The 23,818-nt window shown below is 36.9% G+C and overlaps 1 protein-coding gene across 4 annotated transcripts in view; it reads left to right on the top strand.

Moving 5' to 3' along the window:
* MYRIP (myosin VIIA and Rab interacting protein) overlaps nucleotides 1-23,818 on the top strand; it is a 212,958-nt gene that overhangs the window by 9,849 nt on the left and 179,291 nt on the right. For 3 of the 4 annotated variants that reach the window (XM_051789215.1, XM_051789214.1, XM_051789211.1), the window contains exon 2: nucleotides 4,404-4,553. In XM_051789215.1, coding sequence (XP_051645175.1) covers nucleotides 4,444-4,553 — 110 coding nt within the window. In that variant the 5' untranslated portion in view covers nucleotides 4,404-4,443. Of the gene's footprint in view, nucleotides 1-4,403; nucleotides 4,554-17,033; nucleotides 17,050-23,818 lie in introns of those variants that run through there. The other variant, XM_051789213.1, reaches the window with a different exon arrangement.

Raw genomic sequence — 23,818 nt, 5'->3', positions numbered from 1 at the left:
CATCAAATAAAGTGTGCAACATTATGTAATTTATATGCTAAATATTGTGGCATTTACATTTAAAAAATTACCATAATTACCTTGTGCTGGCAATGTGGTCACTTCTTTTGGACATTCAGTAAATGTTTTAAAATATGAGGTATGGTGAAAGAGCCTGTGTTTTGGACAAAGTGCTTGTCTACCTTTTTGGCTTAGAAAGGTGGTTATCTTGTTTTATGATTTCAAAGGGGAAAACATTCACCAGTAAGACTAGACAAAGAATTTATTTTGGTACTAAAAGAATTCTGCAAATAATGACAAGACAGATTGAATAGTGTCATTTAGGTCCTGACTGACTACTGAAGGAAGTAAAGATGAGATTGTAAGTGACAGAAGCAAAGACATAGTTACTAGCAGATTTCTTCTTAATTTTCTACCTGGAAAAATCTAGAAGTGGCAGAGTAGCAAAACAGAGTAGAAAAACTCTGGTGAAAAGTTTGGTGACTCTAAAGCTGGGAGCATGTGGGAGAAAGGTATTCTATATTAAATATTTCAAATGCAAATAGCTGGATTGAAGGAGTTTGTGGTCTTGGTTCCTCAGGTATCACATTTCATCAATGCACATAAGCAGCATTTTAAAGCAGAAATTATACTGTGTTGTGGAAACAGCTGAAATCTTGATTAAAAATGCTCAGAAATGGAAAGAAATGTAGGACATTCTTGTTTGCAGTTAGAGCGTATTGATTGGAGGGGTCTCTTCCAGATACACACTGTACAGCCCCCTGGAGCCTTCTTGAGGCTGAGCAGTCCTAGTGTGCCCAGCATCACCACCTGTGAAAAATGCTTCAGTCCCTTAACCATCATTGTGGCCTTAAGCTGGACTTACTCCAGTAAGTCCACATCTTTCTTGTGCTGGGGAAGCCCAAACTGGACACAGCACTCCAGGTGCAACCTGCTAGTCATCTGCTGAGACTCCAAGTCCAAACAGCTTAGCTGTCATATGAATGATGAGGAAATACACGACTCACCCTCATTTCTCCTGTTGATCCCTTGTCCATTTTAAAATTCAGAAGCATTTCTCGCAGTTCTTGAAAAACTTTTCATTTGCTTGGTTTTGGTTTTGTTGGGGTTTGATTTCGGTTTTAAGGTTAAATTCAAGAAATGTTTTCAATGTGGAAGTTTTAATTAGATTTCAAAATAGACTGTAAGAAATATTAAGATTAGAATATTACTCAAACAATACCCAATCATGTCTTGTAAGACTAGGCTTTTCTGTTATAGTGTTTTAATTTGTTGAGGAAAAGTTTTCTAGGGAATGATACTATTCCTTGTAAAGTCTGTGAGAGCTTAGATTTTTTTATTCAGTTTGAGATTTAACAAAGAATTACTCATGAAGGCAAACATTTGAACAGCCTCACGTAAGTTATTTTAATTGAGGCCAGAAGTTATTTTAGGCTGAGAAGCTATTTTGTTGTCTTTTTTTTTTTTTCCTAAGTGTAACATTTCCTCTTGAGAATTTCCCATTGTGTATTTCCAAAATACATAATCCGGATCTACTCAAAAAAGGACACTTGAGAGTTGTTTATAAATATTTATGAACTGCTGTGATACTCCCAGATCAGAGGTGATTTAGTAATGTGATGAAAAATTATTTCCTGGGAAAAAACACAATAGTTTCTTACAGATAAACGTAATATTGGAATGCAGACTGAGAGTCTTATAGGGAAATAAACCACATGAAAATCAAAAGTTAAAGTTGCTTGTGATTTTAAAGCATATCTATACTTGAGATTAAGTCTTTGCCAACCCCAAAAAATCAGAGGTGGTGGGGCTGCCCACTTACTCCCAAATTTAGAGGTAAATTTGCCCCTTCTAATACATGCTCACAATCAACAATGGTAGCTGTATAAAAGGGATAATTTTCTTTACTTATGAACCAGTTTGTATGTGTGAAAAAAGAGTATTCATTTTTACACTGTTTCCAAAAATATTTTGATGAAGACCTGAAGGGAGAAGTTATTATGACAATAATTACAGTTGTTAACTTGATGCTCAAGATAACTGGAATTGCATCTTTGATCTCCTAGTGTCTTCAGCATCCTGTGTCTCAGAAAACTGCAGCCCTACCACAAAGGTGTCTCTACTGGCTCCAGCGATTGCTTAAAAAAGGTTTATTTCCTTCTAACATGTATTCTGTGTTTTCCCCTAAAGTGTACGTGTGCGAAAAAAATTTAATTGGAAAAGTCCTGCTTACTTCCCCATGAATGTGGCTTTCCTGTAATGAAGCCATTCCATCCTTTTAGAAAGTCAGAGGCACCTTTGCACTCAAGTGCTTTGCATGGGAAGAGCTCAGCAGCTATCCCAAAGCCTGAAGGGAAGGATATGTCCCAGGGCACTTCGTGTCCTGTCTTTGAGCTGCAACATGTATGCGTAACATCAGCAAGCCCTACCTCACCTTTTTTTATGCTTGACAGTGCTCAGTGAGGCTTTGGTACAAGGACTGTAGATGAAAGGGGAATATCTTACCATTCTGGTGAAAATTTCATGAAGATTTATGCATGTGTGTGGCATGGAAAAAAATCCTGCCAGTTGTTCCTCACTGTGTTTTAGCCAGCCTTTAATTTTAACATATATTCCTGGTCTTGCAAGCAAGATTAGTGAAGATTACATAAAGTCCTTTGTTTCTGTGGCACTTTTTTTTTCTACACAAATCAGGGAAATTTTGCTTAGAAGTACCTTTTTATAGCCTTTATTAACTCATTGTCAGCTTCCTTATTAGATCCAGAGTCAAGCCAGAATACTGTGACTTTTTTTTAGCTGTATTGTGAGCATGTGTCTCGTTGGAGGGGTCTTGCATCTTGATTTCACCTAAGCTTCTATCCTGTCTGCTTGGTTTTGTTGAAATGTTTTCTTGAATGAAGAGTTTATTCTAAGCTTCATGGTCAGCCTAACCAAAATAGAAAAAATAAGCAGTACCCTCCTTCCATGTGGTTGTTTTTTTCTTGTGTGTAATCAGGTGATTGTAGGAAAGTAGAAATTGTGTTAAACCCACTCCCCCCAAACTAAAAAAAAAACCACAAATAAAGCCCAACCAATCACATCCCACATAATTATCTGAGTAGCAAATGAGTTATGTTTAGAAAATAAAGCTGATTTTTTTACTCACATGCTTCTAATTGCTATAATGTTTGGAGCACTTAATTGTATGCTATAGCAGTGTTGCTTAGAGGTGGTTTTTTTGAGCCAGAACCAGCTTATATGCTTACATAGCCTCATAATGGATAAAGAGGCAATAATAGTTGGCTCTTTTGTATAGTGTAGGAATTTTAGTATGTTCATCATAATTATATACATTTCTGGGAACTCATAACAGAGATGCAAAAACTGTCTGATGTTTCTGAAACCATAACACAATGTGGAGATGGATACCTTTATGATTACCCAAATAATTACATACATCAAATTACAAAAGTCTGTACTGAAAGCTGAATTTACTAGAACTCATTTAAATTATTAAAAGTCATGAAAAAATAAATTAGAACGAATTTCATTAGTGAAATTAAATGGACCAAGCTCTAATTCAAACTTTCTAGTACCTTCAGTTCAGACTTAATATTGACTATACTTTTTCTCCACCAAATATGGAAGTAATGATACAGTGGTGATAGTGGCATCTAAATCTATCTAAATCTTTCCAGTTACTCAGAAAACGCATTTGAAATTCATATGCTTATTTTTTTTTAACAGTTCTTTAATTCCTAATTTTGTAGCTGGTAGCATAAAATATTTTTGAGTGTTACAGGAGAGTACGTTCTCTGTCCATACACAGTCACAGGGATTGCACTGCAAGTAATTTTGCAAAATCATGGCATAAAATCTTCAGAAATGTCTAAACCTGATTTCACCTGAGTTAGTTCAAAATGTGTCTTTTTGCAAGCAACGCTGAGATCTTCCCTCAACATTTCTTAATATCCCAAATAATTTATCTTTTGCATTTATGTTTAAGTTGGGGCTGATTGCTTTCACTGCCTGGAACCTGAAAAATAATTCTGAAACAAATCCTTCAAGTTGTACTGGGGAGGTTTAGATTGCATATTAGGAGCAATTTGTTCACTGAAAGGCTTCTCAGACATTGGAACAGCTTACCTAAAGAAGTGGTTGAGTTGCCATCCCTGGAGATATTTAAAAGATGTGCAGATGTGGCACTTAGGGACATGGTTTAGTGGTGGATTTGGCAGTGCTGGGTTAACGGTTGGATTCAATGATCACAGAACATCTTTTCCAACCAAAAAGATTCATTTATTTTCTGATGTTTGTGGTAGCAGCTTTCCTTTTGTTAGGCAGATGTGCTTGTGATCTCAACACTCTTACGAAAAATAGCAGTGCTTTCAATTTCTTTTGTTCTTTTCTGTCTCTGATTTCAGATATTCCTTATAGTTACTCATATCCAGGACACAGTATATAATGGGGAGAAAACTGGATCTTTCTGGCTTGACTGATGAAGAAGCAGAGCATGTACTCCAGGTGGTTCAGCGAGATTTCAGCCTTCGTAAAAAAGAAGAAGAAAGGCTGAGGTAAGAATAAAAGCATTGATCTATTTGGATTATTGCAAACTGGTTTTGGAGGATACTGGAAAAGACAACTTTTTTCTGGTGTTCTATGCATTAATAGTCATTCCTGTCACACAAGCGAGAAACATCCGATGTCCTCCACCTGAATTCAGTTACTGAGTAGTCATTCATTTTTGTGTTTAGTCTATTCTAGCCTAGACCCCAGTAATGGTCTCTAAATCATCTCTGTATATTTCCTGGGTAGATGCTAACTAGTGTTCTACTTTGTCAAAAGCAGAAGTTCATGTTAAGGAAATTTTTTGCTTGCTGTAGTCAGTTTCTTTTCTTTTATTCAGAAACTTTGTCTACATGCAAACATCTGAACCCATCTCTTTCCCCCAAAATAGTCAATGGGATAAGCTATCTGTTGTGTTTTAATTTTGCTTTCAGTAGTCTGTGTACAAAATGATTGCAAGCAGAAACAACCCAGAAGAAAACAAATGGAATTTGTTGGCAAGGTAACTTTCTTAGCCCAGCGTGCAGGTTTAAAAGTAAACCAGAGGAGAAATGAACCAAACTCAAGAGAGGCTACAAGTCAGAGTTACAATTTACTGAAAAGATTACAATAAATGCAATGATATGGAGAAAACAGCCCTTGTTTTAACCCACAAGGACAGATGTATAACCCAACACCCTGGAACAAGACCAGAATGGTGTTTGTTAGCTCCTGTGCAGAGCACCACGTGGCCCCATTGGTTGCAAAGCAAAAGGAAAAGGAAACCTGTTGGTCTGGATGATGGTCACAGTCTTGTCAAGAGTGGTAGTCACAGTCCTGTTGAAGTTCTGGTTCTCCTCTGCATTTGAGGAGACCTGAAATCTCAAAACCCCAAGATTATATGTGCTCAGGTTCAAGTGGTAATGTCCAGTACTTCCCCCAGGGTATAGAGTTTCACAATGGGTGATTTAACTCTGTGAGTCATGGGATATTTTTGAAATCTTTGATGGTCTAGGTTGTTGCAGCTGCCTCTTACGCCAGTTCATTGTGACCCATTAGCAGAGATGACCCCTCAGGCTGGGTGTGAAGGTGCTAATGCCCCCCCTCCCGAGGGGAGTTATCACAGCTGAGTCATTGGTATGAAGACAAAGGAACATTCCCGTCTTGCAGTGTTTTTTAACACCCATCTTGTAGTCTGAGGTGTCAGGTGTGCCCTGGGCAGCTGCTGCAAACAATCCATTTATTAACAGTCCATCAGAAATGACATAGAGGGTGTAGAATACACGGTTTTGGTTATACCCACATAGTGATAAACTGGTCCCAGCCCTTGTAACTAGGACACTCAAGAACTTCCATATGTGACAAAGGGACCATGGACCGAGACCTGAATTGGTAGATGCAATATTTTTCTTGTAGTTTCAACATTTCCTTGAATTATTATGTCTGATTTTTATATTACCTTCTTTGAAAACATCATTATTTATTATCTAGCATACTCTGAAGTCTCTATCTATGGTTGGCAAATGCACCTTCTCTTATTGTGCTATTCATATCTCAGGCATTCAGCACTAAACTGAAGTCAATGGAGCAGGATTATGACTGAAATAAACAGAAAACTAGGTATATGTCTTACATGGAATTGAAACTAAGGGAATCCTTTCTTTGTCAATTTTCTGTTACTGTTTCCTGAAACTACTTGGAACATTAGGAATAATAAAGGCAGCTTGTGGCACAGACCTAATTCAGTTTTGGCATGCTGTGCAAGTTCTTTTTTGGGTTGGTAGTGAAAGCTTGCTGCGGGGAGGAAAGACTGGATAAGGATGGCACGCAGATCTTTTATTTTTTTTAATGACTGTTTGTTGTGGCATGGATTGTACTGGTTATTTTGGTAATCTTTCACAACAAAGCCAAGAGATTCTGGAAGCAGTTTTAGGAGAGTGAGTGCATGAGCTTTGTCTGGCTTTTTATAATATAACTGATTGTATCTTGCTGGAGCAAGCATACTACAGCTAGGAAGTGCTGGGGCATCTTGCCTATTCCATACAACTAGATCCTATAGTGGGAGGAGGAAGGGGAAGGATGTAAAGCATGCTCACAGAAAATTGACCAGAAAGCCTGGATAGATTCTGTTGCTTGTGTTTTATCATTTTGGTACTGAGGATTTTCATGAGACTTGATAATTGAATGATCACAAGTAGAAAACTGGTGTGAGAAGAGAGATAAACCACTGGAAAAGTAGGAGAAACACACAGACTCAGCTTATGTATGAGTATGTACTCTTTTCTTCTTGCAAAGTTCATGCCTTTTGCAAGTATTAAAGTATATTAAAGTGCTGCAAATAATGAGCTGTACTGACAAAGTAGAAGTTTTGAAATGTAGGCTGATATTTAAGATAGGAATTTAAATAGTTTTAATGACTTTAAAAACTGCCTGTGAAGTTCAAAGCTTACTTCTGACTTAAAAGCTATGACTTTGTGGATTTGTTTTAAATCATGCTAGTCTGGTTGGTTTTCGTTCATTGGTTTTTTGGTTTGGGTTTTTCATTTTCTTTTTTTTGTACAAAATGCAGAGCTAAAGGAAGTATGTAGCAACACATCTTTTTGTTTTATTATGTGATTGAAAATATAATCTTATAAGAAACTTCTATGATCTTGCTATATATTAGATTTTTCAACCTATAAGAAAACTGATTAGATCTTGTGTCTGATTTGATGTTCTTGACTCTATTGCATTTGTATAAGTCATCAACTGGCAAGGTTTAAAGTATAGTTTCACTTTACAAGTGAAACTTTGTAAAGCTTTGTGATCTTTTCTGGGATAAAAAAATCGGCATATATATTTTATATGTTGGACTTTTAGACTTTTGTTAACAAATCCGAAACTAAGCTAAATCTGAAGGTATGTTTTTGTGGTGGTTTTTTTTCTTCCTGTAATTAATTTGAGGTAGGAGCTTTAGTCTTTAACTAGAACTGTTAAAGTTTTTGCATGTGATACTTTCTCAAAATAGGGCTTCTTTATAATTTTTCATGTCAGATAGTTTTATTTTTGGGTGCTTTTCCCCACAAAGACTGAAGTAGCTGTTTCATGGATCTGTCTCTGGATTATTCCTATTGTAGCAATTATTTCTAAAGATCAAGAACTAGTTAAGGGAAGATATGATAAATTTCCACTGTATCAGGAGAACAATGAAAGCTAAGGGAACTGTGAGTGCTCGATGCCTTCAATTTTGCTTTGCTAGAGGCAGCTGAACAGTTAAGTAACACACTACAAGAAGTGAAGCTTATCTTTACTTCTAATAAGTGTTTTTAAACTAGTGAAACAAAATGGTAACTGTTTTAGAGCTAACATGTCAATGTTTTTTATGATATTGCAGTTGTTACATGTTAACTTATTTTTCCATATTCTGTAAACAAAATGACATAATGGATGTGTGGAGAAAAGCTATACTGATCCATCTGCATTTTCCACTGCAAAGCTGTTTTGAATCTCTCTACAGTGAGATTTTTTTGCAACGGTTCTCTAATTTAAATCTTTCTCACAACTTCATCCTAGTGTTATCAGACAGGCTGCTCTTGTACATTTTCTGAAAGAAAAAGATTGGCTAAAAATAGTAAGATAATAATAAGATAAACATATGCACATATTTAGTGTTTAGAGTGGTTGATTTATTATGCCTTACTACTTCATATCAGTTTAGTTTCTTTTTTTTTGCAATAGCTTTCAACCTGGTATCAGATTAATAATATTTACTGTTCTTTTTCCCTTGTTCACCCATTATCTTTCTATTTTGATTATACACTGGCTCTGTTCTTTGGCAGTAGTGTTATATTTTTATTTACTCTCAGTGTTAGTAAATCCAGAGCCACTGAGGCTAAAACTGTAATACAGACTTGTAAATAGATGGGCTTAGTTTACTGTAAATCAGTTGAAGTAGAAAAACCAGGCAGATCTGGCATAACTAGGAAGGTGATTGTTTTGAGTTGCTTTTCATGTGTGCTCAGAACTAGACTGTGGTAGTACAAACTCGTGTACATCCCCTCTGCCACTGAAGCTCTGGCAGGCTGTCTCTGGGCTCCTGGGAAACTAGGAATCATAGCAGGCTTTTTGAGGAGGCTGACTGGACACGCTAATGATTGATTTTCTCATGTACATATTTATTAATCTTGAATTTCAGACATGCAGATGCATAATGTTGCAGTGGGGAAGATTGGACTGTGTTGAGAGTTAAACATCTAATGTTTTGCTTTGTCATATCTGCAGTTCATGGCGGGGTTTGTGTGCTCTTTTTTTTTATTTAATTTTTTTTAAGAAATGACAGAGGAGAGCTTACAAGGCCAAATGTGTGTTTGTGTGATATTTCTCTTTACAGAAACAGATGTGTAAAAGAGTTTACTGTCTTTTATTTGTTGCCATTTACTGCCTGCTAATGCTGTTTTCAAGTGCCGCTTTGGTTTGTTTTTAGAGTTACCACTTTAAAAATGCTTGTCCATTTGTTTTAGGTCAGGAATGCTGAGAAGTAAGGGTGTTTTAAATAAGTGAAATTATCATTTTATGGAAAATAATTGATGAATCATCATATTGTGGTAGATGTTTCTGACCTACTACATTTTAGCTGTGTGGACAGGTTGAAAGATGGCTGTTCTGATTCTAAATTTAACATTCAGAACAACTGCAAAGGGAGAAAAGTTAGAAGGGTGGAAGGGGGCAGGCATAGAAAGGGCTCAGTGCTGACCAGCTGCAAACAGAGCAGATGCTTTGCCTGTCAACAACCACTTTACTTTAGGAGACCGTGGTCAGAGTGACTTAAACTGTCTTTCTATAACTCTTAGTTAACAAAAGTGTCCATTCCGGTAGTGAATGCTGGATCAGCTATTTGTGTAGTGGTATTCTACTGAAAAAACTTAAAAACTTGATTTGGGCAGGTATGAAAACATTTCTTTGCAGGCAATGTGGTTCTCTTTTGTTTAAAATGATTCTGTTTTCTGACCTGAGAAAATGTGTTTACAAAAAAAAATTACTGACCTTATGGTGCCACATTAATAACTTAAAACAGTTGCGTGGGATTGCTGGAATAGCACAAGGGAAGTGTTGAGAATTGACTGTCACCCAGAGGCAGAACCATTACAGTGCTTTTCATAGCTGGGTTGATGAATATCAGCTTTGCTACCTTTATTTATACAGTCACATTTTAAGCTGTAGTAAAGACAAACACAGTGATTCATGATCAAATCTCCAGAAGTATTTTATTTGCAGAAAAAAATTAGATGTCTGTGCTCACTGGAGGGCCCTCTCTACTCTGGTTGTTCTAATTATCTTTTTAGTCAAAGAATGAGTAAGGCATTAGAATAGAGCCTTGTGTAAAAGATGATGAAATGTTTTAAACTGAGAATCGCTTTTGCCTGCTTTCTTCTTTCTGCTCTCTTTTCAGAATATTCCATTGCAGCATGAGTAGACCTTATGAAGAAGCTTCTGAAGAAACAAATTCTCATACCTGACAAAACCCAGAAACCAGTTTGACACTTTCTCTTGTCAGACTACTGTAAACTTTGGTGTTTTTACAGTATGTGTCATGGGTCTTACAGTGGATAAAATATTGAACTTCTTCCAAACTCCATTAATCAAAATATTGTCAGTGTGAGTCATATCAAACTGGCAAAATGCCAAGTCAGACATTTGGGTAACTATCTGTTGATTCTACATATCAGTTCTTGTTCCTCCTTCCTGTGGCAGGCTTGTATCAAATACCTTAAACCAAACAAAAACCAAGCAAAAAAACCCTGTCTGTCTTCCCTCCTCTCCTCGCCTCCAAGCAAAACAATTTTATAGCTGTTTTCCTAGTGAGGAAGGAACAGGAGATTGGTCTCATTGTCACAAGCTTCAGTGTTACAGCAGATGGACTTGTGATCAATACCTTGTTACTTTAAGTGATTTCATAAGGTCAGCCTTGCTACCTTTCACTCTGATGAACAGTGTGGGGTGAGCCCAAAGAGCATTTCTGTCCATTACCCTGAGTTTGTTTTTTTTTTTTTTTGAGCAGATAGTCACTGTTCTGGTTCCTGTGCCTGCTCTTTGACTTCTCAAGGGATCCAGAGAAGGAGGCTGTAAAATACCACATCATATCCCTGCTTCTGCTCATGAGGCTTGGGAATAAGGCCACACTAATGAGTAGCATGTCTTTATGTGTTGTCCTGACAGACACGTTCTCTCCCTATGAAAAAAGGTCTTAGAGTGTTTACTCCTTCTCTGAAAATGGTGCTCTTTGTGCTTCCTGTGTTAAAACAGCTGCACACTTTTCCAGGGCAAGGCTCTGGTGAGCTGTCATAAGTTTAGCTCTCCTATGTCTAAAATTATTTTTGGGTGCAAAGAATGATTCCTCAGAATCATATCTGCAGCTTAATACATTATTTTGCTACTGCTTTGACTTATAAAACGGGATTAAAACATATCTAGGGCACTACAGCTGTTTCCTGGAAGTAAGAGTTCATTAACAAGATTAAGAGCAAGACATCTTTTTTTATAGCTTGTCAGCAGTTTTGTTACATAATGTTCCAAGATTCAAAGGAACCTGTTTTCTAGCTCACACAGACTGTCAGGATTGAGTTGTCAGTAGTGCATCTGTGTACTAGATGCTTTCCCTCTCTCAAAAGCTGTCTTTAATATTTTAACAGATACCCCTTAGCATTATTCTCAGGTCAAGAATAAGACCTTATTCTTGACCTGAGGTCAAGAATTTGCTTATCAAAAAACATTGACCTGGATGAATTCTGCATGAAAGTCAGATAATTAATGGTTGTTTTTGCTACAGTCAGTAAGGATGCACTTTAAAATGCATTTAAAAACTCTAACTTGCCACTAATTTCAGGAAATATTGATCCAAGCATTCTACTTGCTGTGGAATTATGCTGTGTTTGGGGTTAGACAAGGAAGTAGGCATCTCAGCAATGATACAACATCTTACTTCATGTGCAGGACAACAATGTTTTGAGTCCTTTCTGTGATTTGCCCAAAAGTCCCTGCCCTGACACCACAGGGTCCTGGTACAAAGGCAGTGAGGATGTAGGTTCTGCTGACTCAGCATTGACCCTTTCTGCACCTATAAGTGGAGAAAATCGTTGAAGTTGACAAGAGGGTAGATTTTAATTTATGGTTTACAAGACAGAATTCAGGGCACTGGAAAGAATCTGTCATTAGAAGCAAAGAACTTTCAGCTCTTTAAGTTATAGATTTAGGTCCAGATTTTTTTCTCTCTAATTGAGGAAAAAATGCCAGAGTACTGCCAAAGAGCTTAGGTGCCTCTAAAGCAAGTTCTGTGCATCTTGCTTGTGCATGCTTGTGACTACAAAGGGAACCTACTATGACTGTTCCTGTTACCTGAATGACATGTAGATGCTATAGCAAAAGCATAGATGGAATTTCTCAACAAATTCTTAGTGCCAGATGTTTGAATACAGGCAATTCCAGATGTGAGTTTTGGCTTTTTCAAAATGTGTTTACAAATGCAGCTTCAACTGAGAGGAAGTGAACCAAGCACCACCTCTCAGGTTTCTTGATGCTTATGAAAAGGTGCAAGAAGCCTGGTTTTAGGGAATGTTAGAGAAACTTGTGTAGAAAGAAATATCTCCAGCTAACATTTTTAATATTGGACAGGCTATGGAGATATAGCTGAACACAGCTGGCATACACTGTGCTAAGCTTGCATAACCTGTGGGTGAGTATTAAAAAGAAGCAGTATGATGTTGCAGAGATGTTATAAAACGTATTGCAGGCTTTTTTTAATGTAATTTGATCTTCATTGTGGGTTATGACTAATCAAATTATTGGCTACAGTTTAGCTAAAAGGAGTGAGTGTTCCTAGTGATAATGAATGGCTATAATGTAAAATCAATATTTAATCTCTAATGCCTTGTGTATGAAGAGTCTAAGATGTTAAACGTGACTTGTAGGAGTAATCTTCTTTCACTGGACTAGCCCTGCAGTGCAGGTTGTTTTCTTGCATATGGACTCCTGTCTTTACAATTTAGTCTGCCTTAAATATTGATTTCTCTGTTCAGGTGTTGTTACAGCAGTACAATTAGTAGTACTTTCAGGTTATGGTAGAACATGTAAATAAATGTGAAAAGAATGGCTACATAATGTAACTTATTCAGGATTTATTCTTCAGATTAGAGTTTAGAGAACAGGAATACTCTGAATGCATTTATGTACAATGTTCACTAAGTTGTAAGTAATATGTGCAAAGTCTTAGTTTTGGAAGAGGCATTGTATTTAAAATGTGGGTTGGTTTCAGGTTTGGGGTTTTTTTTTAGTGCCAAAAAGGAGTAGTTTTACTGTAAGTTTCTATAGCAACATACTATAAGACCTGTCCTTGGCTTCACCGTTCTGGATGGATCTGCCTGAAGCTGCATGGCTTCCTATCTTCATTATGCTCGCCTTTGGTTTTCAAGAAAATAAGAAATACTGGTCATCATTGTGAATGATGAGACTTGTCATTTAGATCTGAAATTTGACTTTTAATCCTTTTTTTCAGAAACGTGCGTTGTGGAAATGTAAAAGTACACATTTAAGAAACACTAATGTATGTGAAATGAAAAGACTTGTGCTTCTGCCTACATAGCAGTAACCATTCTTAAGAAGTATTATAATATTTCAGAGATAGTAGATTTAAGGAAATTAGTATTGACTAGAAGTTGGATTTGCTGATATTTTTATTTCAAGTACTGTTGGTGAATCAAGGGATTGTCTTTGTCTTTGCTTACTTCAGGAATTTCCATGCTCTGTGTTCTTAATAGATGATGGAATTTCTCTGGTAATTTTTTGTGGCCAGTTCCAGTGCCCACAGCTATGAGTAAAACCAAGAACAGCTGTAAGTAACAGCAGGAAGGTTACAGTGGAAGAGGACTATTGTGAAGTTGAGTTACCTTTGCGTACTGAGTAGGGAGCTGTATCCTACTGTCCATGCTTTTGATTATAAAAAGGTGCATTTTGTATACTTGCTAATATTTCCTTTCTGAAGCCTATGAAGAACCGAAAGCATCTTGGAGTACACATGACAAATAAATGTTCAACAAATATTCATGGCAAATAAAAATGTGTGGAATGAGCACTTTGAGAAGGTAAGGCCACTGTATTAGAAAGAGGAAGTTCAGGTTTTTGTTCACTATACTGAGGCTTAGGGAGTATGTCACAGGATCTGCCTCAAATTATTGAATCAGCAGAGGTGAATGAATGTTAATAAATTGCTTTGGTGAGTTTGTATTCACCTAACACCTCATCCTTCAGGTTCTCTAGAACTTATCTTCAAGCTGCCCCAGAGGAATGAGCTGTGCTAAATGGGATACCAGTTCTTAGAAATCTGTCCTGAGTATAGGAACCTGTGTCTTGAGAAGTTATGAAAAGATAGCTACTTTGTAAGTTACTTGGTCCGGATTCTTCACTATTCTACATCATTTCAAAATGAACTATTGCAAACTATGATCTACTCGCTTTCCAGAAATGTCACAGTGTGTAACTAGAGGTGAGATCATTTTTTAGTGTTTATAAGCATGTTGTCTGTTTATGGTGAGTTCCAAGGACTGCTGGACAACTTTTGGGAGGGGAATGGAGCTGACTGAGTTGAGGTGCATGTTAAAGATCACTGATCTTTGTTTCACAAATGGCAAACTTCTCAGCGTTTTTCTTTCTAAATGAAATTAGTGAACGTTTTCCAAGAAATGAAAGAGGGCTATACATGTATCGGAGAATACCAAAGGTGTCAAAACACTTTGTCAACACTCCCAAAGTGTTGCTTCAGAAATGTCTTTGGAGATACTTTTTACTGTAACACATTCTACCACTTGTTGGTTCATATGCGAAATGAAATGGATTTGCTTTTGTTACCTCTATGAAAATAATAGATAAAAGAGTAGTGGTAGAAATTAATGTGTTAAAAAAAATTAGCATTTGTAATATTTTAGACGTACAAAAATTGTAAGCTGTGTCTCAAATGAAGGTATTATGCAACTTAATATACCATCAAGTTTTGCTGCAATGGGTGTTGCTATAGTATATGATACTACCCTATGATAAATGCAAGATAATTATAATTTACCCCTGAGGAGTTACAATAAAGAGCTTCATGTTTGCTTAGGGGAAGGAACTAACATGTGGGCATTTAGTACAGAGTCATACTTTTTCCTGTAATTTCACTTGGGGTAAATTGTTAATCTTCTGTTGCCTTTATTTACAGTTGGTATGTATTTGGCTCTGTGCCGGAGGCAAGTCTTTGAACTGCACACTAGAGAAGACTCTGTAACAGGCTCGTCCTTTGTCTTTGGTTGAAATGAATTATAACTGGTCAATATGTTTGCTTATGCCTCTTTTCCTTTATTGCTGTAATAATTTGATTCCTAAAGATGACCTAAAGTTCTTCTGAAAGCAGCTGAACTCAAACATACTTTTTTAAGCTTTTTTGTCTATGGTACTTATTTTACTCATTCTTCTATACCAACTCCATAAAGGACAATAAAAAATATCTCTATAACATTGGTTTTCAACAGGATTAGTATCTTAGAGAATCATAGTAAGTCTTCATTAATGCAGTTCTTCAGTGCACTATGAAGATGCAAAACTAATACCACTTTATGGCAAATTGTGTATGGTTCTTGTGTATGGTACAGTGTGGATTATAATTTGACTGGTAAATATTGGAGGATATGGGTTGCATATGGTTTGGTGTTTCTGCAGCACTTCCAGCTTGAAAGGACATTCTGAATTTATCTTGGTTTTGGGAAGCACATTGGAAATGGAATGAAGCACAGAAGCTGGTGTTTGCATGTCAACAAAAGAACTGTAAATCAGAAAGCAATTTAAAGAGATGGAGGTGGCAGGGATTTAATAAAATTTTTCTGCTGCTCAGAAACACTTTGGTTGAGACTTAAAAAAAGGGTTTAATATCTCTCTTGGGTACTGTAGTATTTGCCAATGAAGGCAGCTGATTATGTGCTAGTGGCACCTCTCTCCTTTTCCCCACCTCAGTTTTCCATCAGTGCATGATGGACTTTATGGTTTTGCTCAGAGCATAGCAGTAGGAGGAAGGGGACCATTGTATTGTGATAGAAGATCTGTCATTAAAACAGGGCAGCTCATCAATGTTGCCACTGCAGTCCTATGGTTTTTATAGTTTTGAACTTGCAGGAAGTGATGAGTTACTTGCTTCCATTTCGACTTTGTGCGTTTTTTCTCCTTTAGTTTCCTGTTTAAGAAAACAAAAATAAACTTGTGTTGTTCTGGTAGGCATGTTGAAAATACGATTAATTTTAAAGGCTTTTTTGTAACTCTATGTAGGCTGTCAGTCATCCTGGAGATAATCCTGTGGTAATCCTTCCATTACCTTGGTCACACAAAAGAATGAACCTGTCTTTTCAGTTGATGTTGCTTCAGTTGATGGCAAGATGTCACCTGTGACTGTCTTTTGAAAACTTTATTTTAATGAATTGTGGACTGATATGAAAATAGTCACATATTTGTATGACAGGTGTGGAATAATGTCAGTAGTAAAGAAATTTGCTCCATGCCATAAGATACCATATGAAGTTTCTATATGCCTCATAAATGTTGCCTGTTGTTTTTTCGCTGTTATATTATTACAGGTAATATGCATTTAGTATGTGCATTCAGTGCATAATAGTGGAATGTGAATTTGTGTTTTGTGTATAGCTGATTGATCATTTTGATAAAGAAAAATGTAATTTTACTGTACAAGTAGTACTCAAAGGTGTTTTTGATGTTTTATAGTGGGTCTGAGGATGAACAGCCTTCAAATTCTGTACATTTGCCAAACTTTTAGTTTAATTCCAGGCTGGTATTTTTATCTTTTTGCATTCTGAATAAAAATGAGAACAGAAAATAAGTATTAGTAGCACAAGAAGGAATAATTTTTCTTCCTAATCAAACAAAATATTATTCTAGTCCTTAGCAGAGTCTGTGATCACCAAAAAGTATTCTCCTGGCTGACAGTTCTCTCAAACTTCATTTGTCTTTAATCAATTGAGGAAGCAGTTCCAGGCACTCTAGTGCAAAGCATTTGTGCCCTTGGGTAATTTAAAAAAGATGCAGCATTCCATTAATCAACTTGGGATTTAGTTTCATAAAAGAAAGGACAGCAACTCTACCATCACAGAATTTACTTTTGACCTACATTTCTCTGGTTAAGTTGATAGCATTGGCACTTCTTGTGATAACACAGGCTGTTCTTAATATTCCCCCAGTCTCATGTTTACAATAGCTGAGTTAAGTAATGTAGGCTTTGGATACATTGGTGACTCCTGCTAGGAATGGCAGTTGGAACTGCTGAGATTCAGCAGTTAAGCGATCTTGTAGACTGTTGAACAGGAAATGCCCGACAACAAGTCTCTACCTTAAAATGTTCTTTTAAGCAAACAATCCCATCCATACAACACTTACTTTGAATAAATTAGCTAAGCGGTTAATTTTGCAAAAGGAAAGTGCAGTGTCATCACTTTGAGCAGAAATGATGATCTTAAATAGGTACGTTATCTTGGTATTGCAAGCATTGCTGCTTTAGCATCAATTATCAACATTAGCATTAATTACAATTGATGTGATGAGTAAATCAGCAGTATATAACTGTAGTGTATACAAAGAGGTAGGAACTTTGAAAACTGCTGTGGTGCTTTTTTCATTCAGTGAAAAAAATCTTCTAATACTGATGCTTGCTGCAGAATAGTAATCTCATAAATTTGGCAGAGCATTTCAGTCATATATTTGATGTCTCCACATTTAGCTCACCTAGTGTAGTGGCATTTTCCTTTGATTACTTTGCTTCAGCATTTTACAACACTTTGCAATAGTGATTTGTGTTATCTGAGACAAGGGAGCTTGGAAAAGAGGCAGAAGTCACTATTATCTGGTGAAATCCGATGGTCCCTTTATCCTGCTTATATTCTCTTGATTTGGCTGCCTCTGGTGTGGTTTATGAGTCTAGCTCGGTTGGCTTTGCATGGATAAAACTTCTCTTCAGTACTATGGATTTCTTTCTTTACTCAAATACTTTAGTTCTTGATAACAGCAATTAGCATGGAGGATGTAAAGTCTTTCTGAATAGTAAAAACCAAACAATGAAGCACTGCAACTCCAACATACATATGTAGTTTAGTCTTTGCATTTTGGGAATCTGGTCCTATCTCCCACCTAACATTGTAGATGCCTAATGTAGTAAAACTTGAGACCATAACAGCTTGCTGTAGAGATGATAATGGACATTAGCTTTCATGAAGCAGTTAGGAATTGGGTGACAGAAATAACAAACACTGTTTCTTTTTATATGGTGCAAATCTTGGAAAAATGAATATCCTCCACAGATATCTGTGATGAGAAAATATGTCATGACTGAGGAGCAGTTATATTTTATTGTTGCCATGTTCTGGGTAAAACATCAGCAGATACTTTATGTTTGAGCATGTTAGAGCATCTTATTATTATGACTTTTGTATTTGGGATTGCAGAAGAAAGGTTTGAGGATATAAAGAGTTTCCCAGACCTCTCTCTTTCAGTTTGAGCAATTCACTCAGGAAAGAGATGAATTCATTAATTCCTTTCCTGCTGGTGAAGAGGCTGGTCTGCCCTGAAAACACTCGATGAAGGGGCTGAGTAGATAATACCTTTTGTTTCCTTACACCTCTTAATAGCTGACCAGTAGAACTCCTTAGGCCTACATTAAAAGCTATATAGCAACCTGGAAAGCTGTTTGTGGAGAGCCCATGTTGTTGTACTGTGTTTCTAATGAATTGTACTGAGGTAACTTCCTGAGGTAACTGTCGAGTAGCAACGTAGCACAGACTTTCTTTTTATGTTAACAGTAAACCTTTGGCTGTGTAATAAATGTTACAGATTCATTCCCACCATTACTTCAGTTTAAAATACTGTCTCTGACAGAGATAAATTAGAAAGCTGGATTAAAAAGACATAAGCCTGAAATACAGGATCATACTGTGATGATCTGCCAGTCATCGTTCATTGTGTAAAGTCATGTAGATTCTTCTCAAAATCAAGATATTTAGATACATTTCATAAAAGTTTTAGAAGGTTTTGATTTTAGGGAACTTAATTCTGTAGAGAAAAAGAGGAAGCTGTTTATGTGTGAGTGCTATCTATATGATACACGTTGTATGGGTCTTCTCTCTTTTGGAACTCCTCATTTGTTTCCAAGTACTTTGCTGCTTTGCAAAGCTTTAAATTCTGCTATCTGTTCATTTTCCTACCTGGCTTGTGAGCCACTATTTACTGCCTCATGTTGATACACATGATCTACTTTTAGAAAAATATTTAGGTTTGCTTTAATAGATAAGCAAATGTTGAGAGAATTTCACATATTGCCATAGTTTTAGACTTTGAGACAGTAAATCTATTTCTCTGGCCATAATAAGCCACACAGTGGTATTTATTACAGAGCCTTTGGGTTATATAATTACTCTCTCTGTTATCAACATCAGAAAAGGCAATGAAAATACTGTATTTAAACAAAGCCCATGCTTGGTCCTTAGTCACGATAGGTTATTTAAAAGTGGATGTTGTTTCCTGACAGGAATTTTTGGCAGGGAATCCATTTTCCCTCCATGTTTTATGCAATCTGGTGAAATTACACAAGAAACAGACTGGAAGGGGAGCCTCATACAGAAGGAATTTGTACAACGAGCAGTTGCCATTAAAAGCAGAAAAGCCTGATGTTTCCTGAGGACCAGAACCTAGATGCCACTGCATTGCAGTGATCCTGGCTGTTGGTTTAAAGCACTGTGGGTGTAGGAACTTTCTCCTTGTGCTCGAAAGGTCTCAACTAGCACTCGGATTTTGTCATGCTATTCTTAGTATCCTGCCTCTTCCTCGGGTCATGAAGCATGTGGTAGGGTGAGAAAAATTACACTCATCTCACTGAAGTGACTGTCTGTGTTTGTGCACAGAGGGTGTGAGGTGTGGTCTTGAAGCTCTTCCATGTGTTGCCATAGTAGACTCAAAAATCTCTGTCCTACCTTGGGGAGGAAAGGGAGGTAGTTTCACAGATATTGGCAGCCTGTGACTTAGCAAGGTGCTGCGGGTGTGATTGTGTTTGACTTAATGAAACCCTCTAATGTATGCCTGGTTCAAAAAACTTAAATGTAAAAATTCTTCTTTGAAGTCTTGTATTTACTGTTTCTTGGTGTTCTTTTACCAAATGCATTCTCTATCCCCTTGATATTAACTGCAAAACTTGACTGCTGCTGCGAAAGTGGAACTAAGTTCTTTCAATTTCATTCATTACTGTCCTTTCGAAGTCCCTTAAACACTGGATGGAAGTATTGCTTGTGCAGCCTTTTCATCAGCAGTAGGGTTGCATGATTGTGAGTAATTAAAATTTTTTGTAAAATATTGCACAAGAAGTAATAAAGCCATCTGTGTTTCAATTTAGCAATGTTATGTCTTCAGGGCTTCTGAGGAATAAGTTATATACTGATTTTCATCAAACAAGTATAACTGAACACTCACTGGGAGAGAGTCTGCAGCATAAAAAAATAGGGGAATTGTGTTCCGGTTCAAGTTAACGTTTCTGGAACCATCATCTCACAATTCCATGCCTGAGGTACTAACACTTCGAAAGCTAAAATTTTAAACATATTGAACCTTTTGTTTAAGACCTGTTTCTTACCATTGTCCTGATGTTTTTAGTCTCTGTGGGTTAGATGCAAATCAAGTACCATTTCTGCATCTGTTTCCTGAAATGAACCTATCATGAGAAGCTTTAGCTTTTATTATAGACCTAAATCTTCGAAATTTAGAGAACTGGCATTATGGCTATTTGTCTTTTGTCCATCCATTTACAATTGTTACTTGAATGTTAATGAACTAAATTGTCCTATAAAAGATAGGTTGTAGTTTATTGCAAACATGCATATAGTGCACAATATTCGTATTTCCCCTTCCTTACCTGATTTCTACTAGCATTAACAGATAATCTGTCATTAACTTTTGTAGCTAAAAGTGAATTTGTTATTAAAATGTTTAACAGCGAAGTAGGCTTTGAAGGTTTTTGCCTGCTAATGTTTGTCTTGTGCAAGAAACAAACAAAAAAGAAAAAATACATGACATTGCAGAATGTACTATAAATACTTTGAATGATATATTTTTTTTTTAATTTCTAGACTCATCACAAGGATTTGGTAAGCAATATGTAAAAATGAGCACTCTTTCATAATTTTTTCTGAACACTGAATTACACTGTGATTGCTATTACTTGCAATCCATAATGAAATATTTGTCTATACATCATGCAGTAAATTGCTGTAGAGAAAGTTGCAAGTGGTGACTTACAGTTGAAAGTGTCTCAGAATTTATATTCTGTAGAATTTCTCATTTGATCATAGAACAGACACATTTTTACTATTTGATTAAATTTAGGCTATAAAAATTAATTGTCCTATACTTAGGGTTGTGAAATACTAAGAGATGGAGGAAGTGCAATTTTTTTCCCCCTCTTTCTATTTTTGTGGACCAAAAGAGGATACGCTCATCCTTCCTTTTTCTCCTTTCTGCTTCCAGATGATACAACCGCATTCTCCTCTGTTTCATGCTTTGCGCAAATGTAATGTTTCTACTTCCAGTCTACTATATCTTTTTACCTAACAAATTTGATTAAAAATTTATTTGTTATTTAGTTACCAAGCACAGCAATGCAGTACAGTCATTGTATTGGCATCTGACACTGAGGCAGTTGTTCAGCGTTCTGTGTAGCTGTTGTCCCCTGTTCAATAGGTAAGGGTACTTACCTATCTAGGGAATAATACTGTAAAAACTTTGTTGTTCATGTGAAGGGAACTTTAGATGACTGAAGTCTGTATCATCACCAGCAAATGACTGTATGAAGAAGTTTATCTGCTTATGGAAAAGAAGCGGTTCAAAACTCAGTAGACAGCTAAAATACCCTCACCACTCTGGAAGGGGACAGACATTGACTTGAATGTTCTTGAAGCATTGCCATGGCCCGTTTTCCAGCTTGACAGGAAGAGGAGAGGGACCAACCTCTGGTGCCAAGACACTCTTCCAGGTCCAAATCAAAGCTCCATTCACTCAATTGCATCTTCCTGTACTTCTTGCCAGCTGGTCTGGTATTGTTTCATTAATCTGAGGAGAGTGGAAATAGAGGATTTGAGTAAATTATTCCCAATAGCAAAGAGATGGGAGAGCCTGCTTGTCTCTGCTTACTGGGAGGAGGTTGAGAACACTTGTAGAAGAGAGGCCTTTCTTACGTTGACTGCCAGATGCTCTGAGTTCCTTCCAAAGCTTTTCTTTTTCCCTATAAATCAATGCATCAGTTGCATTGACTGGAAGATGTGACTTGTAATTGTTAAGCCCATCAGCATGCTTTTTTTGTACTTCTTGCTTAGGGAATGCCTGTTTTGGGCAGTAAAGCTGGCAGAGATCACAGTCAGTAATGTAGCATGCAGCAGTACTGGATCTCATCAAGCAGAACTATGGTCTCATGGCTGAAAGGGGGTGTATCTGTCCCTGCAGGGCTTACTAGCTCCCAGGCAGTACAAACAGGACTAAATTGTTTCTGGAGTCAGACAGATCTGTTGTGTATCTCACTGTGCTCCAGCAGAGGTGCAGTCCTAAAAAAATAACATGTGCAAAGTGCTTGCATGAAAGAGCCTTGCAACAGAGAACCAACTGCTTTTATGTAAATGGTGTTTTGCTGTAATTGCACGTACGAGAAAAGTTAAATCATCTCAGTGTGGCTAACTTAGGTATTAAAAATACAATCCACCTTCCGGTAAATTTCTCAAAGATCCATGGTTAAAGAAGGCAAGAGTTATTAATTTTCTTTTCTAAGTCCAAGAATAGCATTTTCTACTTTGTGTAGAAGAACAAAACCTAAAATGTTATCTGGTCTTAGGCAAGTAGAACTTTACTTTTAGGCGTGTTTCTGTCATCTTTCAAAAACATTTGCGGAAAAAAAACCCCACAATGTAAGTTTCTTATTTTTATGTGTCTCGTCTTGTTCATGTGGAACTTGAAATGTGTCACAGTGTTAAATAATCTGTTCCTGATCTAATAAAAGTGAACTTGGCTCTTCTGACTGTAAACACTAAAACATGGCTGATGTTTTAAAAAATGTTTATTATTGTAAGCAGTACATGGAGGCTTATATTGATTGCTTTAATATAATTAGCCTTATGACAGCTATAAATTACTCATTGAACTGGAAAGACAGACCTTTACAGTGTATCAGAAAAGTCTTTCAGTTTGGTGAATTTATTGCAACAAAAGTAGTGCAGTGATAATTGGTTACAGTTTACTTAGCTGCCAAGTGTGTTGCAGTGGCCTTTTTTGGAAATGGGAGTCACACATACCTGGCAGGGATAAATGCAGGACCTTTCTGGGTTATTTAAGTTCTATAAAATCCTCTGTAATTGATTTGATAATACTTGAGGTTCCATAGATGACAGAGGCATGGGTCAGAGGGAGTTCAGAAAGGTTTCTTTGTTTTGGGGAAATAAGCTTAATCTGAGTTGAGTGTGTTCCTTGTTTTCTTTCCTCCATCTCCTGCAACTGTTTTTTTTTAAACCAGATTTCTGATAGATCTTTTTACAGTAAAAGTGTACTGGTGAGTTTTGTAGTTACCAGAATAAAGTATTTCACAGGACAAATGTAACCTTTGCAGTTCTGAAGTGTTAGTGCAATTGCTCTAATCTCCGTGAAGCTGTTGTGACAGCACTGCTCTGGCCTCATCTCTCTCAGCTGATCTCACTACAAAGTTCTTCTGAAAAGTCACGTTTGTGCTGTATGTCTAATTCTGACTAGTTGCTGATTAATCTGTGTGTACTGTCAGTCTCTTTCCCTTGCAGGCTTGCAGCTTTTCTTTCCTGTGCCTTTTGGCACGAGTCAAGAAGCAGAGGAGGGCTGAACCTGTCCAAGGAGCAAGGTGTACTTATCTCACTATATCTGAAGGGCAGCTCTAGTACAGTGTAAATAGTGTTGTATTTCGTCTGAAGTCAACTCTGCTATTAGCTGCTATGTTTCTTCTACCAATTCAGAACTGGTTTTAGCTTTGCTCTGCCTCAGGGGAGCATAGAACAAAGGAATTAGTTTGCTTTTGTGGGTCTTTGATCCTGCTCTGAAACTGGCAGCCCCTGTCTGATTCTGAACTGTGCTGCTTCTTGGAGGTCTTCATTTTGGTTATTGACTCTTCATACAGGAATTTGAAACTGGACAGGATTGACATAAATAGAGGAGAAGCTGGTAGCCAGTTTAAGCACCCTGGGAAAAA

The sequence above is a fragment of the Manacus candei genome, unplaced genomic scaffold (genome assembly GCF_025592945.1).
Source record: "Manacus candei isolate 608988 ecotype Guabito, Panama unplaced genomic scaffold, ASM2559294v1 h1tg000026l, whole genome shotgun sequence".
Taxonomy (NCBI): domain Eukaryota; kingdom Metazoa; phylum Chordata; class Aves; order Passeriformes; family Pipridae; genus Manacus; species Manacus candei.
The sequence above is the reverse complement of the archived record's forward strand: the minus strand, read 5'-3'. Positions and strand labels throughout refer to the sequence as shown.